Source organism: Neurospora tetrasperma (genome assembly GCF_000213175.1).
Source record: "Neurospora tetrasperma FGSC 2508 unplaced genomic scaffold NEUTE1scaffold_4, whole genome shotgun sequence".
NCBI lineage: Eukaryota > Fungi > Ascomycota > Sordariomycetes > Sordariales > Sordariaceae > Neurospora > Neurospora tetrasperma.
Window position 1 is genome coordinate 3,460,816 of NW_009799102.1, and position 17,082 is coordinate 3,477,897.

Sequence of the window (17,082 nt, forward strand, 5' to 3'; positions counted from 1 at the left end):
AAATGCAGACATCGAGAACAATACTTGAAAATTGTCGGACAGCTTTGGTGGAGCCTTTTTGTCGAGACTTACAAGCATCACTTGGAAGACAACAGTTGCTGCCGCTCTACGAGTTTGCTCTTGATATGGCCGCGTGCCATGCAAGAAACAAAGGCCTCACTCACTTAACAAGAAAAAGAAAAAAAACAGAAAAAGGAACCAAAGGAGCAGGTAACTCTTGCGCAGCGAATAAAAAAGAGATGAGATCTTGGACGAGCTGGGAATCGAACCCAGGACCTTTCGCATACAGGTGAGTATGCTAAGCGAACGCTCTACCAACTGAGCCACACGCCCGAATGATGAAGATTATGATGACCTCCTACATCTTATCAATGACAGCTGTTCCATTGTCTTGGTATTGCATCTCTTCATGCACTTCCTTGATCTTCTCTTGACGACGTCTATTCTGCCTTATACCTCCATCCATAGATCAAGTACCCACTCCTTGGTCCCTCAGAAGAGGCCTCAGTCTTGAACTAAATCAAGATCAACTCAAATCGGATCATCAGCCTCCGTTCGGACCGGCATAGTCTCCAGCCTCTGGAGCTCTGTTCAATCTCCAGTACGGCGTTTCCCCCCCCTCAAACAGGCCTAGGTAGAAAGCCGATACGTAGAGACTTTGCAACCGGTCGTCGATAGTGACTGACCCAATCGGACTGGACCCATTTGTCCCTTTAGTTGATGCCGGGGCTTAAGTATCGGAATCCCAACGTCCGGTGTTGTCAGGGATTTAAATCAAATCCCAAACATCCGGCTGTTTCGTCTTTTTAGGTTGTGGCTATGGCTGGCTCTAGCCATTTCTTTCTTTCTTTTTTTTCTGTGGAAAAAGGTAGGCAAGTCCAGCTCGAGATGGATCAACGTGCTTGAGCTGTTGTTAAGAGGAGATCTCATCATGCCCAAAGAGGATGAGATATGAGACTTCCGCACGTACGGATGGCGAGTGTGAAGGAAAAGAGAAGGTCGTCCCAAACAATCGGAGCCTTATCCGTCGAGACCGCCTTGGCTATGGTCCTGGCAACTTGCTTTTCTACAGAGCCGGGGCCATGGCAGGCTTGAGCTAGACCTAGACCGGCCGGTGGCGGCGGGCGGAACAGACAGACATTTTAGGCGGGTGCGGGTGGACGGGAAGGTGGAAGGCCTGGCCCGACGTGCTGTTGTTGGTGCTGGGATTTGTGTATCTGACAGCTCGCAATTATCATCCTTGCTGCTTAGAGCGGAACTGACAGCTATGAAACAAGGGCGTACGATGAAAACATCCCGACGGTGCACTGGGACTGTGTGGTATGTGAGATACTGGACAGTCGGTGTATGATCACGGAAGGAGGACGGGAAATGAAGTTTCTCCGACGGTTCAATGCCAGGTCATGACAGTAAGAAGTGCGATGATAGCATTGTGGATATGAGAAGGTAGGATTGGGTTGAAGAGAGGTTGACAGAGGCGGTTTCTGGTCAGGGACACCCGACTGCTTGGATAAAGGTTTGAATTAGGGTGAAACAATGCAGATCAACGATGGAAAAAGGCCTGAAGAAGGGTAGCAAAAATGACGTAACTAGCGTAGAAAACCAAATAGGGTGTTGATCCTCAACTGTGCATCGCTGACTGATTCCGGTTCTCTGATTTGCCTCGAAAGAATAGCATAATAACATCATTGTTGATGGAGTACAGATGTCCTTGTCCCAGCTTTACCTCAGGGACGACGTCGACGTCTTCGTTTTGAACGGATGACAGACTCCCGGAATCCACACAGTACCTAGCAGCGCGTGCAGCCCAGCACCAAGCGAATGCGACCACGGTCTTCGGCAAAATACACGTGCCAATAAACCGACAGTAGCGCGTCCTTTTGATGCGACCTTGACGTTTTCCTGCTGAGTTGTCCAATTAGCCCTCGTTCAATACGGTCCTGACAGCCTGTCTCACCTGTGGCGTGCAGGCTGTCACAACGTGGTCCATTGGAGAAGGGACCCTGGTTCGGTGTGCCTGGTTCCTGGATTCTCCCCACATCCCGAAAGGCTAGGAAAGCCATCGGGATCTGTCAAGTTGCCGTGTGGGATAAATGGAATTGGAATTGGAATTGGATTTGTATTTTTGGGTTGTGGAGTTGGGAATGATGGACTTTCACCTCCAGCATCATCCAGGATGAGATGTCCGGACGAATTTAGGCGGTGGTGGCCATCGGGAGAAAAATTCGAATATCCACTTGGTGAAGCATCTAGTGCTTCTAGTGCTGTTTTCAAGTCCATTCTCGCGGGTTTTCAATGCCATCAAAAAGTCCGAGAGACGGGAATCTCTTCGTTCTGGCGGCTACCTACACAGTATCAATATACCATCATGTCGATCGTAGAACTGAAAAGATCTTGACCGAACAGGGGACTCACTGAAAGCATTAGTGTAGTTCCTGTCTACTGACAATTTTCAGCTTTCCGACACTGCCCTTGCCGAAGTCAGAAAAGAGTGAGCAACACAAAAAGGGTCGGCCCGCGACAAGACGGATAACGAAAAAAAAGAGGAATGTTCGTGGTGGTTGCCTCTAAGGTAGATTGCTCATGCGAACTTTTTACCGGCTCACCTTGCTTCCGCTAGGCTTGAAAGTACATAGTGTAACTGGTTGCAACCATGAGATATGTAAAGTACACGACAAGAGAAGGCTGACTTGACGGCGCTGCCAGTTTTTCATGCAAGGCGCACACTATCCTCAGGGTCCATCCACCCTTACACAATCTTCAGACTGTCAACGGGGAAGAAGCGCAAAGCAGGTCAATGACCCGAACTGACGGATATCCCTCCTATCCAGTCAGAACCGGGCATTTTATCAGCATGTCTTGGGTTCGCCCTGTTGGGCGCTTGCGGCCTGCAGAGGTGGAGCTTGTGGCGACTTCCTGTTCGAGGTTCGGTGATCAGAAGGGTAACGAGTGGTTCTGAATGAATGACCATGGAAGGCTTGGAGCTGTTGGGGCCTTGTGAAAACTCCTTGCGCCGCTCTAGATCGACGGAACTTCTGCCAGATACCGCGTGGCTTGCTGGTCAGGATGTTCCAGACCGGCTTCTCGTGGTGCCGAACTCCGAGTTGAGAGACACACCGATGTGGAGCTCTAGACCATCTCCTTCCACTTCGCTTTGTGAAGGTTTATCTCCTCTACGTATTCGGTCGGGAAGGCCTCAGATCGCGGGGAGGGTCTTCAAGCAGGAATACCTCTAGTTGCAGGGGCAAGATGATGCGAATACGTATGAGACCCACAGTGCTAGGACGCTCCTACCTTCCGAAAGTTTTCGGGGCTCGAGTCTAGTGCGATTACTTAGCTGCGCTGTCAGGTACCTAGATTAAGCGGAAGGGAAAGAGGAAAGAAGACTTTTGACTTTGCAGGAGCGAATGAAGTGATTTTGCAGGAGCGAATGAAGTGATTGATGGCTGCAAGGAAGAAACTCTGTAGAGACACTTACCCACATCTCGCCCAGCAGGATTTAGCGGAATGGATTTAATCTTCTCCTGCAATATTCTGCGATTTAGGGGCTCTGCGGCAGATGAGTCGTGGGAGCCTGGTTACTCACTCCGTTGACAACTCTGTTCTGGTCGAGTGTCGTCTAGAGAGTTGCAGACCGCCTCATCTGCCTCGCGAACTCTGCGCAGAATCGTATGCCGAACGGTGCAGTAGTAGCATATGTAGGAACGGTTATGCAGAAACAGTACCACTCAGCTGAAGACTTTTTTCTCTTTTCTCTTCATCTCTTCTCATCGTGTTGCTTTCTGCCGCTCCAATGCGAATTCTTTTTTTGTCAGCCATTTCCAGCTTATGCAATAACATGGTCCGTATTTGCGTGTTCCACGTTCAAGGAGTGCGCCCCCTTATAACTGTCATTGAGAAACATTTCTAGATGTTGATGATATCCAAGTGTTGAACTTGGGCCAAGGCCTTTCGTAGCCAACAGCGCAGCAATAATGCACTATATGCATAAGAGCGGTCAGACAAGGTGTTGCCATTCATGACAGCAGAAGAAGATATTGGAACCTCAAATCGGTTTGGTATTCAACAAGCTGTACATACTTGTTTGTCCACAGCTTGGATACCATTCCGAGACATTCAATCAGATACCTCTATTTAAAACAAATTCGTGGTTGTTTCGTCGTGATGAGACATATCTTTGCGTACAATCTGTCAGGCACGAGGTCGTAGTGGTCTCCGACTTCTCGCCCCGTGTCCCAGGTACGTTTTCTGTAAATAGAGGTTGTTGTCTGCACTCAGTGCACCATGTAGCATGTGTAAGTAGTCACGGTAGTGCACTGTGATTGCTGCGTGGAAGGAGTTGAAGATTGTAACGCCAACCGGTGCGCAATGTGACCTCATGGGTTGTATCGTCTTACCGTTGAGTTTTCTCAGGTTAAGCAATAAGCAAAAAGCAATGTAGTATGCCATTGACCAATCATGCAATGATCCAAGCCAAGATGCCTTTCTTAGTGGGCGTTGGATCTAGGTCGTACTCGTCCTCAACATAGACAAAGCTGCAGGTTAGGTAGCCATCAGACGAGGGTTCGTGGATGTGTTACAAATGAACGCTTGGTCAATGTGCCGCAAGGAACGAAGAAGGTGACCGTTCCCCGGTAACATCAATGTGCCAACCTTGAATACTGTATGTATTCATCCCGAAGCCCGTACCTTGTTGATCTGTTGTTGAGTCGAGTTGTATACACTACTACATGCCGAATCTAGTCGGTGGCCCGGGCCGGTGGTTCCAGCGGATGACGCCACATCCCATTACGACGGGACTCGTATGCTAGCTAATCACGTTGCATACCAACAGTTTGTTCGTATGGGTATACAGTATGACGGCGCATTCCACATATATTTAGACAGACGATGGTTATGCCAGACGACCACAAACAATTTGAGCTTTCGTATAAGCATCGTCATATCCATCCTTTGCTTAGGCAAAACAAGAGATTTTGGTCTGCGTTTTTCAAAGTGCTGGTCTGAACATAGAGGATACATACTCACATATAGTATCAACACGTATATGACGTGTCGGTACGTGTCCGGCTGTGTGCTTGCTTTGCATCACATTGCAGACTGGCCGAACAAGGCATGATCACGAACAGGCAGAAGATGCTGTCGAGATGGCCAAGGCGTTTCAGCGCAGTTTCAAGCCATCCGTACCTGCCCTCTATCGAACTGAGAGCTACCCTTGTTTATCACAATACGACACCATATCAAACAGGCGGGGGTAAACTCAGTTGGGAACTTTCCCCTGCAGCCCCTCAGCTGCTGTTAGTCAAGAAACCGTTGAAGACCTCACCAAACCCCAACAAGTTAGGGCGTGTTCGGCGACTTTTGTAAATGGACTTTTGGAAATGATTTTGGGATGTTGTCCGTATCATGTACATACCTATACACTACACTACTGCCAGATAAACGGCTCTTGGTAACTAAATTACCCATGTCCGATTTCCGGAGCTTTTGAGGCGTGGAAGTGTGTTTTTCCGACATGGTGGTGAATGCTTCTTGACGCCTTTGCAGTTTGCACCTCTCAACTTCCCAAATTATGTCCGAGTCCGGATTTTCGGAGACGCCGAACTCGGCCCTAAGCTGATCATCAACGCTAAAAGAAGATCCAGAAAAAAGAAGGTGGTTGGAATGATGGTCGCTTTCGAGAACAGAACGATATCCACGCTAGAACAATTCCACCGAAGAGGATCCGACACCAAGTTTCGAGCTTAGCCTTATTGAAGGCCACTCGGTGCAGTGGATGATGGACTCGCTTCTAGCCTGGATATCTTCAGATGAACGGGGCGGCTGCGTGAGGACAGCTTGATGCAGTTGTTTCGGCTTCATAACGAAAAACAGCAAGGTGCCGTGGATAGAGGTAGCAAGGTGGACAGCAAGGTGGAGAGAAGAGGTATGCAGGAGCGGCCGTGGGTTGAGGGAGAAGAAGTCATGAGTAATGAGGTGCAGAAAGTGTGTGCAGATTGTGGAACAGCTTCAAGCTCACCTTGATATCTGTAGTGGTAGGATATTCCCGGGCCCAGATGATATTCCCGGAGGGTGGTTCTGGATGCTGAAGCCCGGGCTGCGAGGTAGCTTGACCGGCGTCGCCGTGATGCGTACCCGCACGGGGAGTGAACGAATGCCCACTGGGTGGATGAGCGAAAAAGGCGTTCATCAGGACCCATTTCTCGTCCACTGCGGAGGCTGCCTCTCTTGCAACCTACGGATCCTAGGGAATAAGCGGCCGTAAAGATGATTGTATCTCCAGATCGCGCGGCAGGTTGTTTGGTGGGATATTGAGAAACGAGGATGACAAGAGGGTTGACAGTGGAATTTGGAATGGGTAAGGGAAGGTGTCCACAGCGATAAGGCGGGATGCGTTGATTTTCGTCCTCCACATCTAGCATCGAGATGGTTGTCTGGTGGTTAGGTTATGTGTAGCGTCCCGGGTAGATTCTATGATGGTGGGGACGTAGAATTGGCTCTGCACTACAAAACAGGGGCATTTAACCCCGACTTGTAACTTGTAAGCACTTGCTGACTGTGGACCCACCTGCCGCCTACTCCTGCGTAAAGCCCGAGCACTTGCATTCTTTTTGTGGGGAGAAGAAGAGGGCCAGCCAACCCCAGCTACAGTAGAAGCCCCTGGAAGTGCAAACAATTAGGGCTGCCAGAATTCTTTTGCATTTGTGGGGTATTTGCACTTTAGGGAGGTTGCATTTTACAGCACACTAAAAACTCCTGCAGTTGCAGCCCCCGCTGATGCTAGAACCCCACTTAATTTACCACTAGTTGAGTGCCAGATTCATAGAGGCATAGTCCTGAGACTGCTAACTGTTAGTTGCAAAGACAACCACTCGTTTCTTGCATTAGCATGGGTCAAGTTTTTATAGAGTAATTACTTGGAACCCCATACTGGGATTCAGAGACCCCCTCATTTACGCAGTGTCTTTCGGTGGTCTTTTGGTGGCCCAGACACCTACTTACAATGCGGTCTGTGCGCTGGATTCCCCTCCTGCAAACACCTTATCCATTGCAAGAAATATCGGTCCTAAAACTGCATTGCAACTGCAGGGGTTTTTGCTGTATTTCTCTCTCACTAAGTCTCCCTTCCACCGACAACCAATCAACGCAACTCTACTTACCTAGGTACCTACACTAGCTATGGCACTTTGTGGACTTTCTTTACCCAGACTTCCAAAGCAACCAATTTTTTTTCCGTTTAGGACCCCTCACGAAGGAGAAAAATACCTAGACAGAGAGCCTACCGCTTTGCTCGACGATAGGAGCGGCAAATGTACCGTGACACAAGCCGTAATGTACCCGCTCAAGCTATCTCGCCGATACGTCTTTTTCAATGGCCGATAAGTGACGAGAAGTGATCTTCGGTCCCGTCGCACAGTCAGCACCTAAAAGTTTAAATCGACCACCCTTATTCAGTTGACCATACCGTGATGAAGTATCAGTGCCCGGTTCCAGTGTTTGAGAAGCGGCACTTGGATTTCGTCAATCCGAATTGGGGTGCAGCATTCTTCCTTTGAGACAACAACTCCCCGCGCGCAATCCCAAAGAGGGGCAATTACTGACTGCATCACAATGTAGAGGTATGCTCTAGTGCTACTACCTCTACGTCCCTGCCCGCCTGATCAGGAAGGTCTGCCTCATCGACTCCCACACTTTGCATCATCATCTCTGCATCGCATGCGACTAGCTTCCCGCTGCTCCAAGCACTCTCGAAGCGAGAATCCTCTTCAAGAACCTCGGAAATACCGGCACACCGGCACCGGCTCCACCACACTATGTACCGGTCTACGCACAACCCTACCTAATGCGCACAAACAGACATCAGCATATTATCGTAGGTACTTGCAGATCGAAGAGGAGCAGGGCTGCTCAGGGTTGTGAGCCGGAGACATCTTACTCCGCGAAACCTTGATACATTGGGGACTTGCGGGTACACAGACACTGCAGATCGGGGGGATGTGAAGAAGTTTCAGGTTTGTTTTTCTTTTCTTTTTTTCTCTTCCGAGGCAAAGTCAGATCGCGAGAGATCACGCCAACGTTTGATGAATGGAGGCATACCGACTCACATGGCTATCCTCGATGCCGGCCAGCAACCCAACTTGAAGTCACACTGGATATAGCTTCAAAGAGAAGGGTACTCGTTGTCACACCGCCTCGAATCTTAAGAACCAATATACAACAAGCGACATGCAAATTTGACCGAGTCTGGTGAATAACCCGGCACTATGAGCCGCGTCTGCATCAAGACGGCCAGACGTTTCTAGCCCAGGCGAGTAAGCTTCATCCGCTGCCCCCGCTTGGTCAGCGGTTCATCACTGCGCTTAGCTGGGTGCGAGATGAAGAGACACGGCGGTTGCCATCAATCCTTGAACCAAGTCCAAAAACCTCCTGCTCAAATTGGCCGAGATAATTGTCTTGCCACCAGAATGGGCAGGTATATTCCATGTACCTCGAAGATTATCACAGACAGCCGGCGTGTCTCCCGCCCAGCTGCGACTTCCCGACGGACATCTTTCCATCTCCTGCCATTGGTCCATTCGGCTCCGTGGCTCGTTCGGCATCCGGTTCCATGTGCCTTACCGGGCTTCCGTGGAGTCGTCCGTGGATCCGTCCGTGCGTGCAAATACGGGGAAGACAGGGTCTTCATTTTGACAGTCATACAATCTAACCCTGGTTTGTGTTTCTTAGTTTGGTACCGAAAAAAAGCCCATTTCTACTTTAGAGCCACCAAATGTAGGAAAAGCGTTCGATTTTGAAGAGACGGGTACTGAAAGGGGACCACCCTCTCGTATCTTCCAGTTTTGGGGGTCCTGAAGGAGACCGAGAGAGGCATAAGTAGGTTTCTGCAGCGTTTTCCACTCTAGCTATTGTCCTATGACGCTTCGAACGGAGGCCAGATTCTCTCTTTGGAGGCCAATGAGAGCTCCAGATTTCCCCTGTTCGACCTATGACCGAAGAACCAAACTAACAAACAAACCAGCATTCCCTTGAACTGTAGGTGCCCCACCTACTATGGTCCGATGTCATCTTTTGCCGACCCGTCTTCGTAGATGAGTAGCGTATGTCTTGAGAGATGGAAGCGAGATCAAATGACATGATTGACGCCGAGAGTTGTCGGTAGTGGATAACATCCCACTTGACTATAGTACCTATTCCCGCACCACTGCGGTCACTTTCGCAACAGCGTACCAAGATTGTCGGCAATGAAAACAACATTGCCGGCCTACCTATGCTACGTGATAGGTCCGATGCGAGCTTCGTGCTTTGACATTCGAGCTAAAGTTAAAGAAACACGAAGTTTATGGCAGATCATCAACGACGGAGGTTGCGAGACAAGGCTTCATTCTGGCGCAATCCGTCTCTATGTGTAGTGTAGTGTCGTCACGGGGCGCTGTAGTTCAATGCTTGAAAGTTTGTTAGCGTTAACACTTGCCACCTCTTTTTGGCAGGGGAGAGGATAAGGAGATTCGGCGTTCCTATTGGTTTAAACCTAAACCACCTTAAAACCAAGATCAGCAAGCGAACATGTCTCACATACAAACGATGCTAGAACATGACTCGATTTACAGCTTGGCGATGACAGACTAGTATGGTAAACGCTGTTATGCTAGGACTCTCGCAAAACCCACCTGAAAGTAGTAAAAGAGCACTCGGTAAGTACCGCGCTAACGGAACTTTTAGGAGAGTGAACTGCATCACATGGAAAAGGGGAGTCCACCCTTTCAATCCCTTTCTGGTATTATGTCCGCTTCGAAGAGAAAAACAGAAAAAGAAAAGAAAGACATACTGTACTGTCTCTTGCATGTTTCAATTTTCAAAGGAATTGCCGTTCGTGCCGACACCCTTCGGCAGACTCCCGAGACACTCGCAAGCCGAACTCCGGCCGAGATTTCGAAAAAGGTGATATTGAGACTCCGTCACGACGTCAACAGCTGGTACTGAAACCACCACGCAAGCTCTACACTGCTGCGACACATACATTCAGCACTCTATAAACAAGGTACCCTGTGCGTATATATGCCCGTCGCTCAGCATATAGTGTCGCATCGTATTATTGCAAACAAAAAAAACAGCGCGAGGGGCAAATTGATAAAATGGTGCTTGATATAGATATCAAGACAGCAGTTAAGATCTATTACGGAAGTCGTGAGACTACCGTAGCACTCCAATACCGTTCAGTTAGGAGACATGGCAAATGCGGAAGGTCGTTCGTTAGAAGGCAGGTATATCAGGTCAAGTGCGGCTTAGCCATTCACTCCCCGGAGATGATGAACGCTCTTTGCGGAGTTTCTTTTGACGAAGAAGCGCCGCGATCGTGCAAAAGTATTCATATCGCGAGGAGATAAGCATTGTGATTTCCGCCCGGCGACTCGCATACGACATGCCAGATTGTGCGACGTGGAGACGGACAAAGGTCAGGAATACAAGCGGGCCGCTGACGGAGCGGGAAGATTACCGCTGACAGTGCGGGATTGGTTGGTTGGCTGGTTTTTTTTTTTTTTTTTTTTTTTTTTTTGTCTTTCGCCTCCGTCCAGTCGAGGCACGGCTCAACAACTGAAGCTATTGCCCCAAAAAGGTCGCCAAATTCACACAGTCTCTTATAACGTCAGGGATCATTGTCTCCCATGGCAATAGATGTCAGGTCGCATCTGAACGAAGCGAGAAACGAACAGAGGAGGTGGCAGTGAACAGCTTAAGCAAGAGGTGATGTCGCCGTTGGCGTGGAAGGAACATTTGGTTACAGTAAAACCCTATCGCCCTTGCGATATTAGCAGGCTCCTTGGTTTTAAGATCAGGCCCCCTTGCACACCGGTCGGTCTCATAGGCTCGACTCCCTTCTACAATTGGCTTGGCCATGCAGTCTGATTCCCGTTTAGGAAAGGGTGAGTGTGGAGCGGAAAGGTGCAGTGGGACCCCTCCATTCCAGGTCGCGGGCTTCGCTTCGAAGGGACCTCTTGCACTTTCTGTGTGGGTGGCTTCAGGTCTGGCCCAGTCGCAGGGCAGGCACCTCGGGGTTCTCGGGGCACTCCTTCTGTCTGTCATTCAGTGTCTCTTACCTCTAGGTACCTTACCTAGGTACCTCTATACCCAACACCTTTGTTTTTATCTTTTCAAGCTGCATCATCAAATCTCCCGTCCTTGCGGGGTGTCTGGCATCGACATATCGTCATGTCTTGCCACGGCAGTATGTACACAGTTGTTTGCTTCTGTTCAAGACTCCCAAGGCGGGTGTTCCTGACAGTGGACGTTCGGCGGGAGTGCCGTAGTGTACCTTCCATTCCTGTGGATGCCATGTCAATCCGCCATCCACCCACTTTCCGTTCTTGCAGCAACTCAGCTGTCAGACAGGAGGTTCCACTACTGTCAGCTTCTCACAGCCAGTGAAATGGGTCAATGGCATGCGGAGGGGTCCACTTGGCCTTCTCCCGGTCCCCTCGTCAACTTCGTCAGTCTCCTCAATCGGAGCTATCGTCTAGCGCAATCCTCCGCGTTTCAATCAACATCCATTCCTCCAAGCTTCACCAACTCGAGCGACAGACCCAGCTTCTATTGCATCACATGGTATCCAGCCAGCTGATATGCTTCGCATAGTCGAGCCATGGGTCCCCTCCCCTGAGGACACAGCCGACCGACCAGGTTAGGGTTGGTACACAAAGCACTTCCACTTACACTAAAAAGTAGACAGGAAAAAGCAAAGTGAGCGGGCACTGTGGCTGCAAGCCAGAGATATTCCCCAGGGCATGGCATCTCATCGCATCGATGGAGGCTATACCTTTAGCCAGGCCCTTCTTCCCAGGGCAACCCGACTCTTGAGGATCACTTCTCCCCGGAGATTGCAAAGTGGACACATCCAGATATCAACATGCCGCCACGCCAGCATTATCCAAGAAGTTCACCTAACCCTAGTGTACCATCAAGTCATTGCTTCATCCCTGGCTCTCGCTTCATTGTCTCGGTGGTTCGTCGGTTGCCTTTAGCTTCCGCCCAAGATTACCCAAGCAAGGGGCCTGGGTCCTAGTAGGTTAGGTTTGCCAGTATGTCTCCAGACTCTTATGCCAGATTCGTACTTTGCACTTACAGTTCGCATAGGATCCTTACCTACATACTATTGCAGTACCTGCTATATCCGCAGCTCGTGGGCTTCTGCCACACCCACTGCAACTCACTCACCCCTACCGATACCCCTGGCGGACCTTGTTCGGTAGTCGGCCCATGCACTACCCCCCTTGCCTTTGGCCGCTGCGGGAGACTGGCCCAAATGGTGCATAGTTGTGAGAAAAAAATGGTTATACCAAAAAGGGGACAGGCGAGACAATGGACATCTGCATCCCGGTGCCAGACCAGACCCTCCTCGCCCAGGGTTGCTTGTTGCTGCAACATTGTCTCCGTACCCGTTACAGGCACCGTAGCCTTTTTGACTCCCCCCCCTTTGATCCAGCAACGCTTCACATAAAGGGTCTCGTGGTGCCTTCTACCCAACGAGGTGCCAGCTCGATCCGACTAGAGTGACCACCAACTTGTGCATATAGGCCCATAACTGCAAGCCAACGCACCAACATTCGCTCACTACTTACGAACCTTTATGCGCCTGCCTTACAGACAGTTTATCCACCACGTATATGCCAGACGCGCCGACCCGCATGACAGCTGCGCTGCTTACATCAACAAAACCCACTGAAAGATCGGATATCAGACATCTGCGTTAATCGAGTAACGTGTGGCTTAGACGAGTTTGGCGACAAGGGGTTGACAACCATCTTGAACAACCTTGGGAAGCAGCTAGTGCACACACACCACTTCACGATTACTAAACGGCAGCCTCAAACGAGATCGAAAGCGAAGAGGAAACACATACTTCAGCACACGACTACGAACTCGGAAACTTGCTCGTTGCTTTACAAAGAAGGAACGAATCTCCTGATATTCCTGTAGTCCTGAAGGGCTCGTTCGGTAGCAGGAATCACAATTGGGGGTGAGTTGGAACGCTCAGAGGCTTGAAGATTTACACCATTGGCATGCCAGTGTGCGCCTTGACTCCCGTGTTTAGTGTCAGGCCATGATGGATCATAGGTCCGGCTGAGTTGATCGTTTGTAGTTTGTCCACTAACCTAGTACTTTATCTTAGCTCTTGTGGGTCACCGCCTGTGGACGTATCTCCACGGAAACCTTTTTGGACGACTTCGTGTCCAGGGCACGGCCTTGTCAACGAGCATTTTGGTGAGTGAACGCGATTCAGTTACGTTTCCTCAGTGGCTCTCCTTCCCACCATTTCCCCTCTGTTTCAAAAAGACACCAAACTCAACGGTGTCCTTCTGATCTACTGCATCATGCAGCCTTGGGGCCATGTCGTCATTCTGATCTCGGGCGGAGGATCTTAGTCGACACGGACCCCCAGGCTGGCATCGGAATGTCGGACGTGCTGTGGCCGACTGGATGACCTCTCTCAAGTGTTGTTGATGCGTATCTATTTTGATATCTTCAGTACCTTCGTCTCATCGTTGGAGTGTCTACGTATGGCACGCGGTGTTGTAGTAGAAGGCTCGGTATTCTCTTCCCCACGTCAAAGCTCCGGGAGGTAGTTTGCCTTCCATCCACGACATTTATCATCACGCGTGGAGCTCGTCCGGAAACCGAATGACTCGACCTTCATCTTCTCTGAGTCTGCTGTTCCGTCTTTCTAATCCGTTGTTTATGTCCTTAGGTTGTTGGTTCAATTTGAATTGCGGTACCTATACGTCGTGATTTCAGGTCGTATATTTCATTCGCTCAAGAGAAACACGAGAAGAACTTGCCGAAGGAGCGGACAATAACGACACTGGCGTTGGATTCATCTTCACGCCCAGCAAGTTAAATATTTCGGCACACACGGCCTTTTGCTCAGATCACATTCCTTCTCTTCACACCGAGCCAGGCCTCAGACGGTTTTGGCCACTCGCCATAACCACGCACTTGTGGCTCGCCCACCGGAGCAGAGCGCCGCCGCACACGCAACATAGCAGACAGCTCCAGGCTATCCGGAATTTCGGTGTCCAGCTCCCTATCTTTCATCACATCACTCTCTTTACCATCCAGGTATATCCCTTCACACCTTCTCCCCCGCTCTTTACCTCCTACAGCCAGATACTCTTCCGGTCCATAGCAGGAGGCGAATCCATCCACGAGGACAACCACCTTATAAGAACAAGTTCCAAGGTGCACGACCATCGTCCGCCCGCAAAACTTTGTGCTTTGATCTTTCCGTCCAGGAGCACCAACGACCAAAGGAGCAACGACCCGAAGCGCAAAGGCAGTTTCACGTTTGTTGTATGGAACTCTTTCAAATCATGGCTGAAGACCCAGAGAGGCCTCGTCCATTTTTGTGTGACTGGCAGGGTTGCGGCAAGGTTAGTTACTGAGTACCCCCTTCTGAAGCTTCTTTGCACAGGCTGTCCATCCCTTCGTTTGCTTGTTCGTCCGTTGGTTGCTCGAGACCATGGCTCGGGATAGCTTCTTGGATATCATTCTGTATCGGCGCCTCTGGTACCGCACTGCAGCAACGCCAGACATTGTTGGAAAAGGCTTCATCGTGAATTTTCGCTGACTTGGTCCCTCTCGTCCACCCAGCGTTTCAACAGAAAGTCTGATCTTCAGAGACACCACCGCATTCACACAAACGAACGGCCATACGGATGCAACTGGCAAGATTGTGGAAAGCGCTTCATCCAGCGCAGTGCCCTCACCGTACACCTTCGAACGCACACAGGCGAAAAGCCTCACCAATGCGAAGTTCCTGAATGCAGAAAGCCATTCGCCGACGTAAGCTAGATTCACTGATCGCTCGAGATAGGAGACTCAAGCGCTGACTTTGTATGTTCAATAGTCCTCGAGTTTGGCCAGACATCGTCGTATCCATAGGGGAGAAAAGCCATACCGTTGCCAAGATGTTGGCTGTAACAAAGCGTAAGTGTTTCTCGCGATTCCAAACCACACTTCCTTGACGATCCTCCATTCCTTTCCCCATGTCGCTCCCCCCATCTGCGGCACTAACCGCCATTTTAACAGTTTCTGCAGAAAAACGACCAGAGACAAGCACCATACCAACTCCCATCGGGGTGGTATCAATCGCTCCATGACGCCCAGGCAGCAACTACACCCTAGCTTCGGCTCCGGGTTCGATCAGTTCCACATGTCGGCACCGCCCGAGCTTACAGCCAGCACCGATAGTAGCCCGGCTGATAGCACTGCCTACTCGCCTGCTGCTTTGGAAGGTGACTGGTCTAACCAAAATTTCAACAACTATACGCACCTGCCAAACTTGCAGGAAGCGTCGATCGCCCTTCAGAACCAGATCAGGTCGCAGCAGATACCACAGCTCATGTCCTATATGCCATCAAGGGTTTTGCCGTCCTACTCTGCGCCTCCCCCAAATATGATAACCCCACAGATGCCGCAGCAGGGGAGCTTCAGCAGCTACTCACCTTCGCCTGTGGAGTCCGCTCAACAACAGCCATGGGCGACAGGTTTCCAAAACAACCAACGCCAGTATCCACGTGTGCTGACCTCCAACGACACCGCTCCCAGGATGTTCTCACCCTATCCGGCGCCACCCAACATGCTGCCCGGTCAGAATGACTTTAACAGTCAATATCCGCCGCCTCAACAGCAGCAATCATGGGGTATGCCTCAAAACCAGGGCCAGCAGGATCAGCGTCAGTATTCACTGCCTTCTCCGTCGCAGCCCTTGACACCGGTACCAGTTTCTGCCGGTACTGGAACCATGCAACCACTGCAGCCCATGCCGGGCCATATCTATGGCGCGAGACTCGTCGGTGATGATCTCAATGACCACTTTTTCAAGGTCGAAACGACTGCCGATGACAACAATCCGGGAATGACGCTGCCAGATGCGAGGTTTGCTGGCTTGTAAAAAAAAGAAGAAGAAAAAAAACAGATCGCGGTCAGTCCGTCAATTGGCAAACTCGGCTTGCGGTTGCCTTCTTCTCTTTCCCTTGACTTCCGGAGTTTGTACGGGTATTTTTCCCCTGCTCTTCTGTCCCTTCGTTGTCTTTTTAATCATTCGGGCATGGGATTTGGTGGGGTCTTTTGCATATGAGATACCTGAAAGTTTCAAAACACGCACGCACGCACATACACACACACACTTGTTTGCATAATGGAAGCCCTGGGAAGGAGTGTTGCTTTTGGTTGTGCTTGGCTTGGTAGATGGTTGGTCCTTATCCTTCGCTTCTTTGTAATTTCCTTGTCTGTTATAATTAGTGATTCAGGTTGGCTTGAGATTGATATTGTATGTATATCAAGGGCATGGCATGACATGACATGACCATGATGGGCTATGGAAATGTAAGATGGAAGGATCGGTTGGATGAAAGCAAGGGGGAGGGAAAGGGAAAGGGAAAGGGACAGTTGGTAGAGATAATGCGACCCGGATATAATACCCAGGGATATCGAGCCGTGACTACTAGGGCAAAACTGGGTGAAGAAAAGTGATTCGGGATAGGAAGGGGTATGAAGCAGCAGTGAAGTAACAGAAAACACATATGCAATAAGAACGTCTTGAGTAAACAAAAGACACGCATGGGTGTAAGATAGTGAGGTGTTTCGATTAACTGAGACGAATATGTTTGCTGGATGGACCGATGGGTTGGGTGGGCTTGGTTTGAGTTTGGGCTGGGTGGGAAGCATATTGAAAGAAAAAAAAAAAAATTTAACTTGGCACTTACTTGATGAATCATAGAATTTTCCTTCACATAGTGACAGATATAAAAGTTTGAAGTGTTCGTGCCTTTTCGCAGAAAGTGTACTTGGTGTGTGTAGCCCGTGATAAACTCGGAACATTGGACAAAGTGTGCGCTTGCTCCGTTAACTTGTTGTTCCATGATAGTGAGTATTTGTTTGTGTGATGATTGCTTAATGAAGTGGACACAGTATGAAAGGAGAATATTATGAGAATAAGATCAGGGGTCGAGATGGAATAAAAGAAAAAAGAAAGAAAAAAGAAAGAAAGAAAGAAAGAGCGAGAGGTAAAGTAAAGTAGGTGGTAAG

The 17,082-nt window shown here is 49.7% G+C and overlaps 4 protein-coding genes across 4 annotated transcripts; 1 reads left to right on the forward strand and 3 right to left on the reverse strand.

Moving 5' to 3' along the window:
• Positions 1–5,700: 5,700 nt before the first annotated feature.
• Positions 5,701–6,190, reverse strand: NEUTE1DRAFT_44003 (uncharacterized protein; the record flags this gene model as incomplete). Its single annotated transcript, XM_009853269.1, has 2 exons — positions 5,701–5,823; positions 6,020–6,190. The coding sequence occupies 2 exons, from the start codon at positions 6,188–6,190 to the stop codon at positions 5,701–5,703; spliced, it is 294 nt and encodes a 97-aa protein (XP_009851571.1).
• Positions 6,191–8,360: 2,170 nt separating this feature from the next.
• Positions 8,361–8,686, reverse strand: NEUTE1DRAFT_43753 (uncharacterized protein; the record flags this gene model as incomplete). The annotated part of the gene is made up of 2 exons (XM_009853249.1): positions 8,361–8,453; positions 8,549–8,686. 2 exons carry the CDS (start codon positions 8,684–8,686, stop codon positions 8,361–8,363), a joined length of 231 nt encoding a protein of 76 aa, XP_009851551.1.
• Positions 8,687–12,013: 3,327 nt separating this feature from the next.
• NEUTE1DRAFT_102237 (uncharacterized protein) lies at positions 12,014–12,420 on the reverse strand (the record flags this gene model as incomplete). Its single annotated transcript, XM_009854217.1, has 2 exons — positions 12,014–12,054; positions 12,147–12,420. 2 exons carry the CDS (start codon positions 12,418–12,420, stop codon positions 12,014–12,016), a joined length of 315 nt encoding a protein of 104 aa, XP_009852519.1.
• Positions 12,421–14,363: 1,943 nt separating this feature from the next.
• NEUTE1DRAFT_147482 (uncharacterized protein) lies at positions 14,364–15,946 on the forward strand (the record flags this gene model as incomplete). Its single annotated transcript, XM_009854218.1, has 4 exons — positions 14,364–14,423; positions 14,644–14,835; positions 14,900–14,979; positions 15,082–15,946. 4 exons carry the CDS (start codon positions 14,364–14,366, stop codon positions 15,944–15,946), a joined length of 1,197 nt encoding a protein of 398 aa, XP_009852520.1.
• Positions 15,947–17,082: the final 1,136 nt, after the last annotated feature.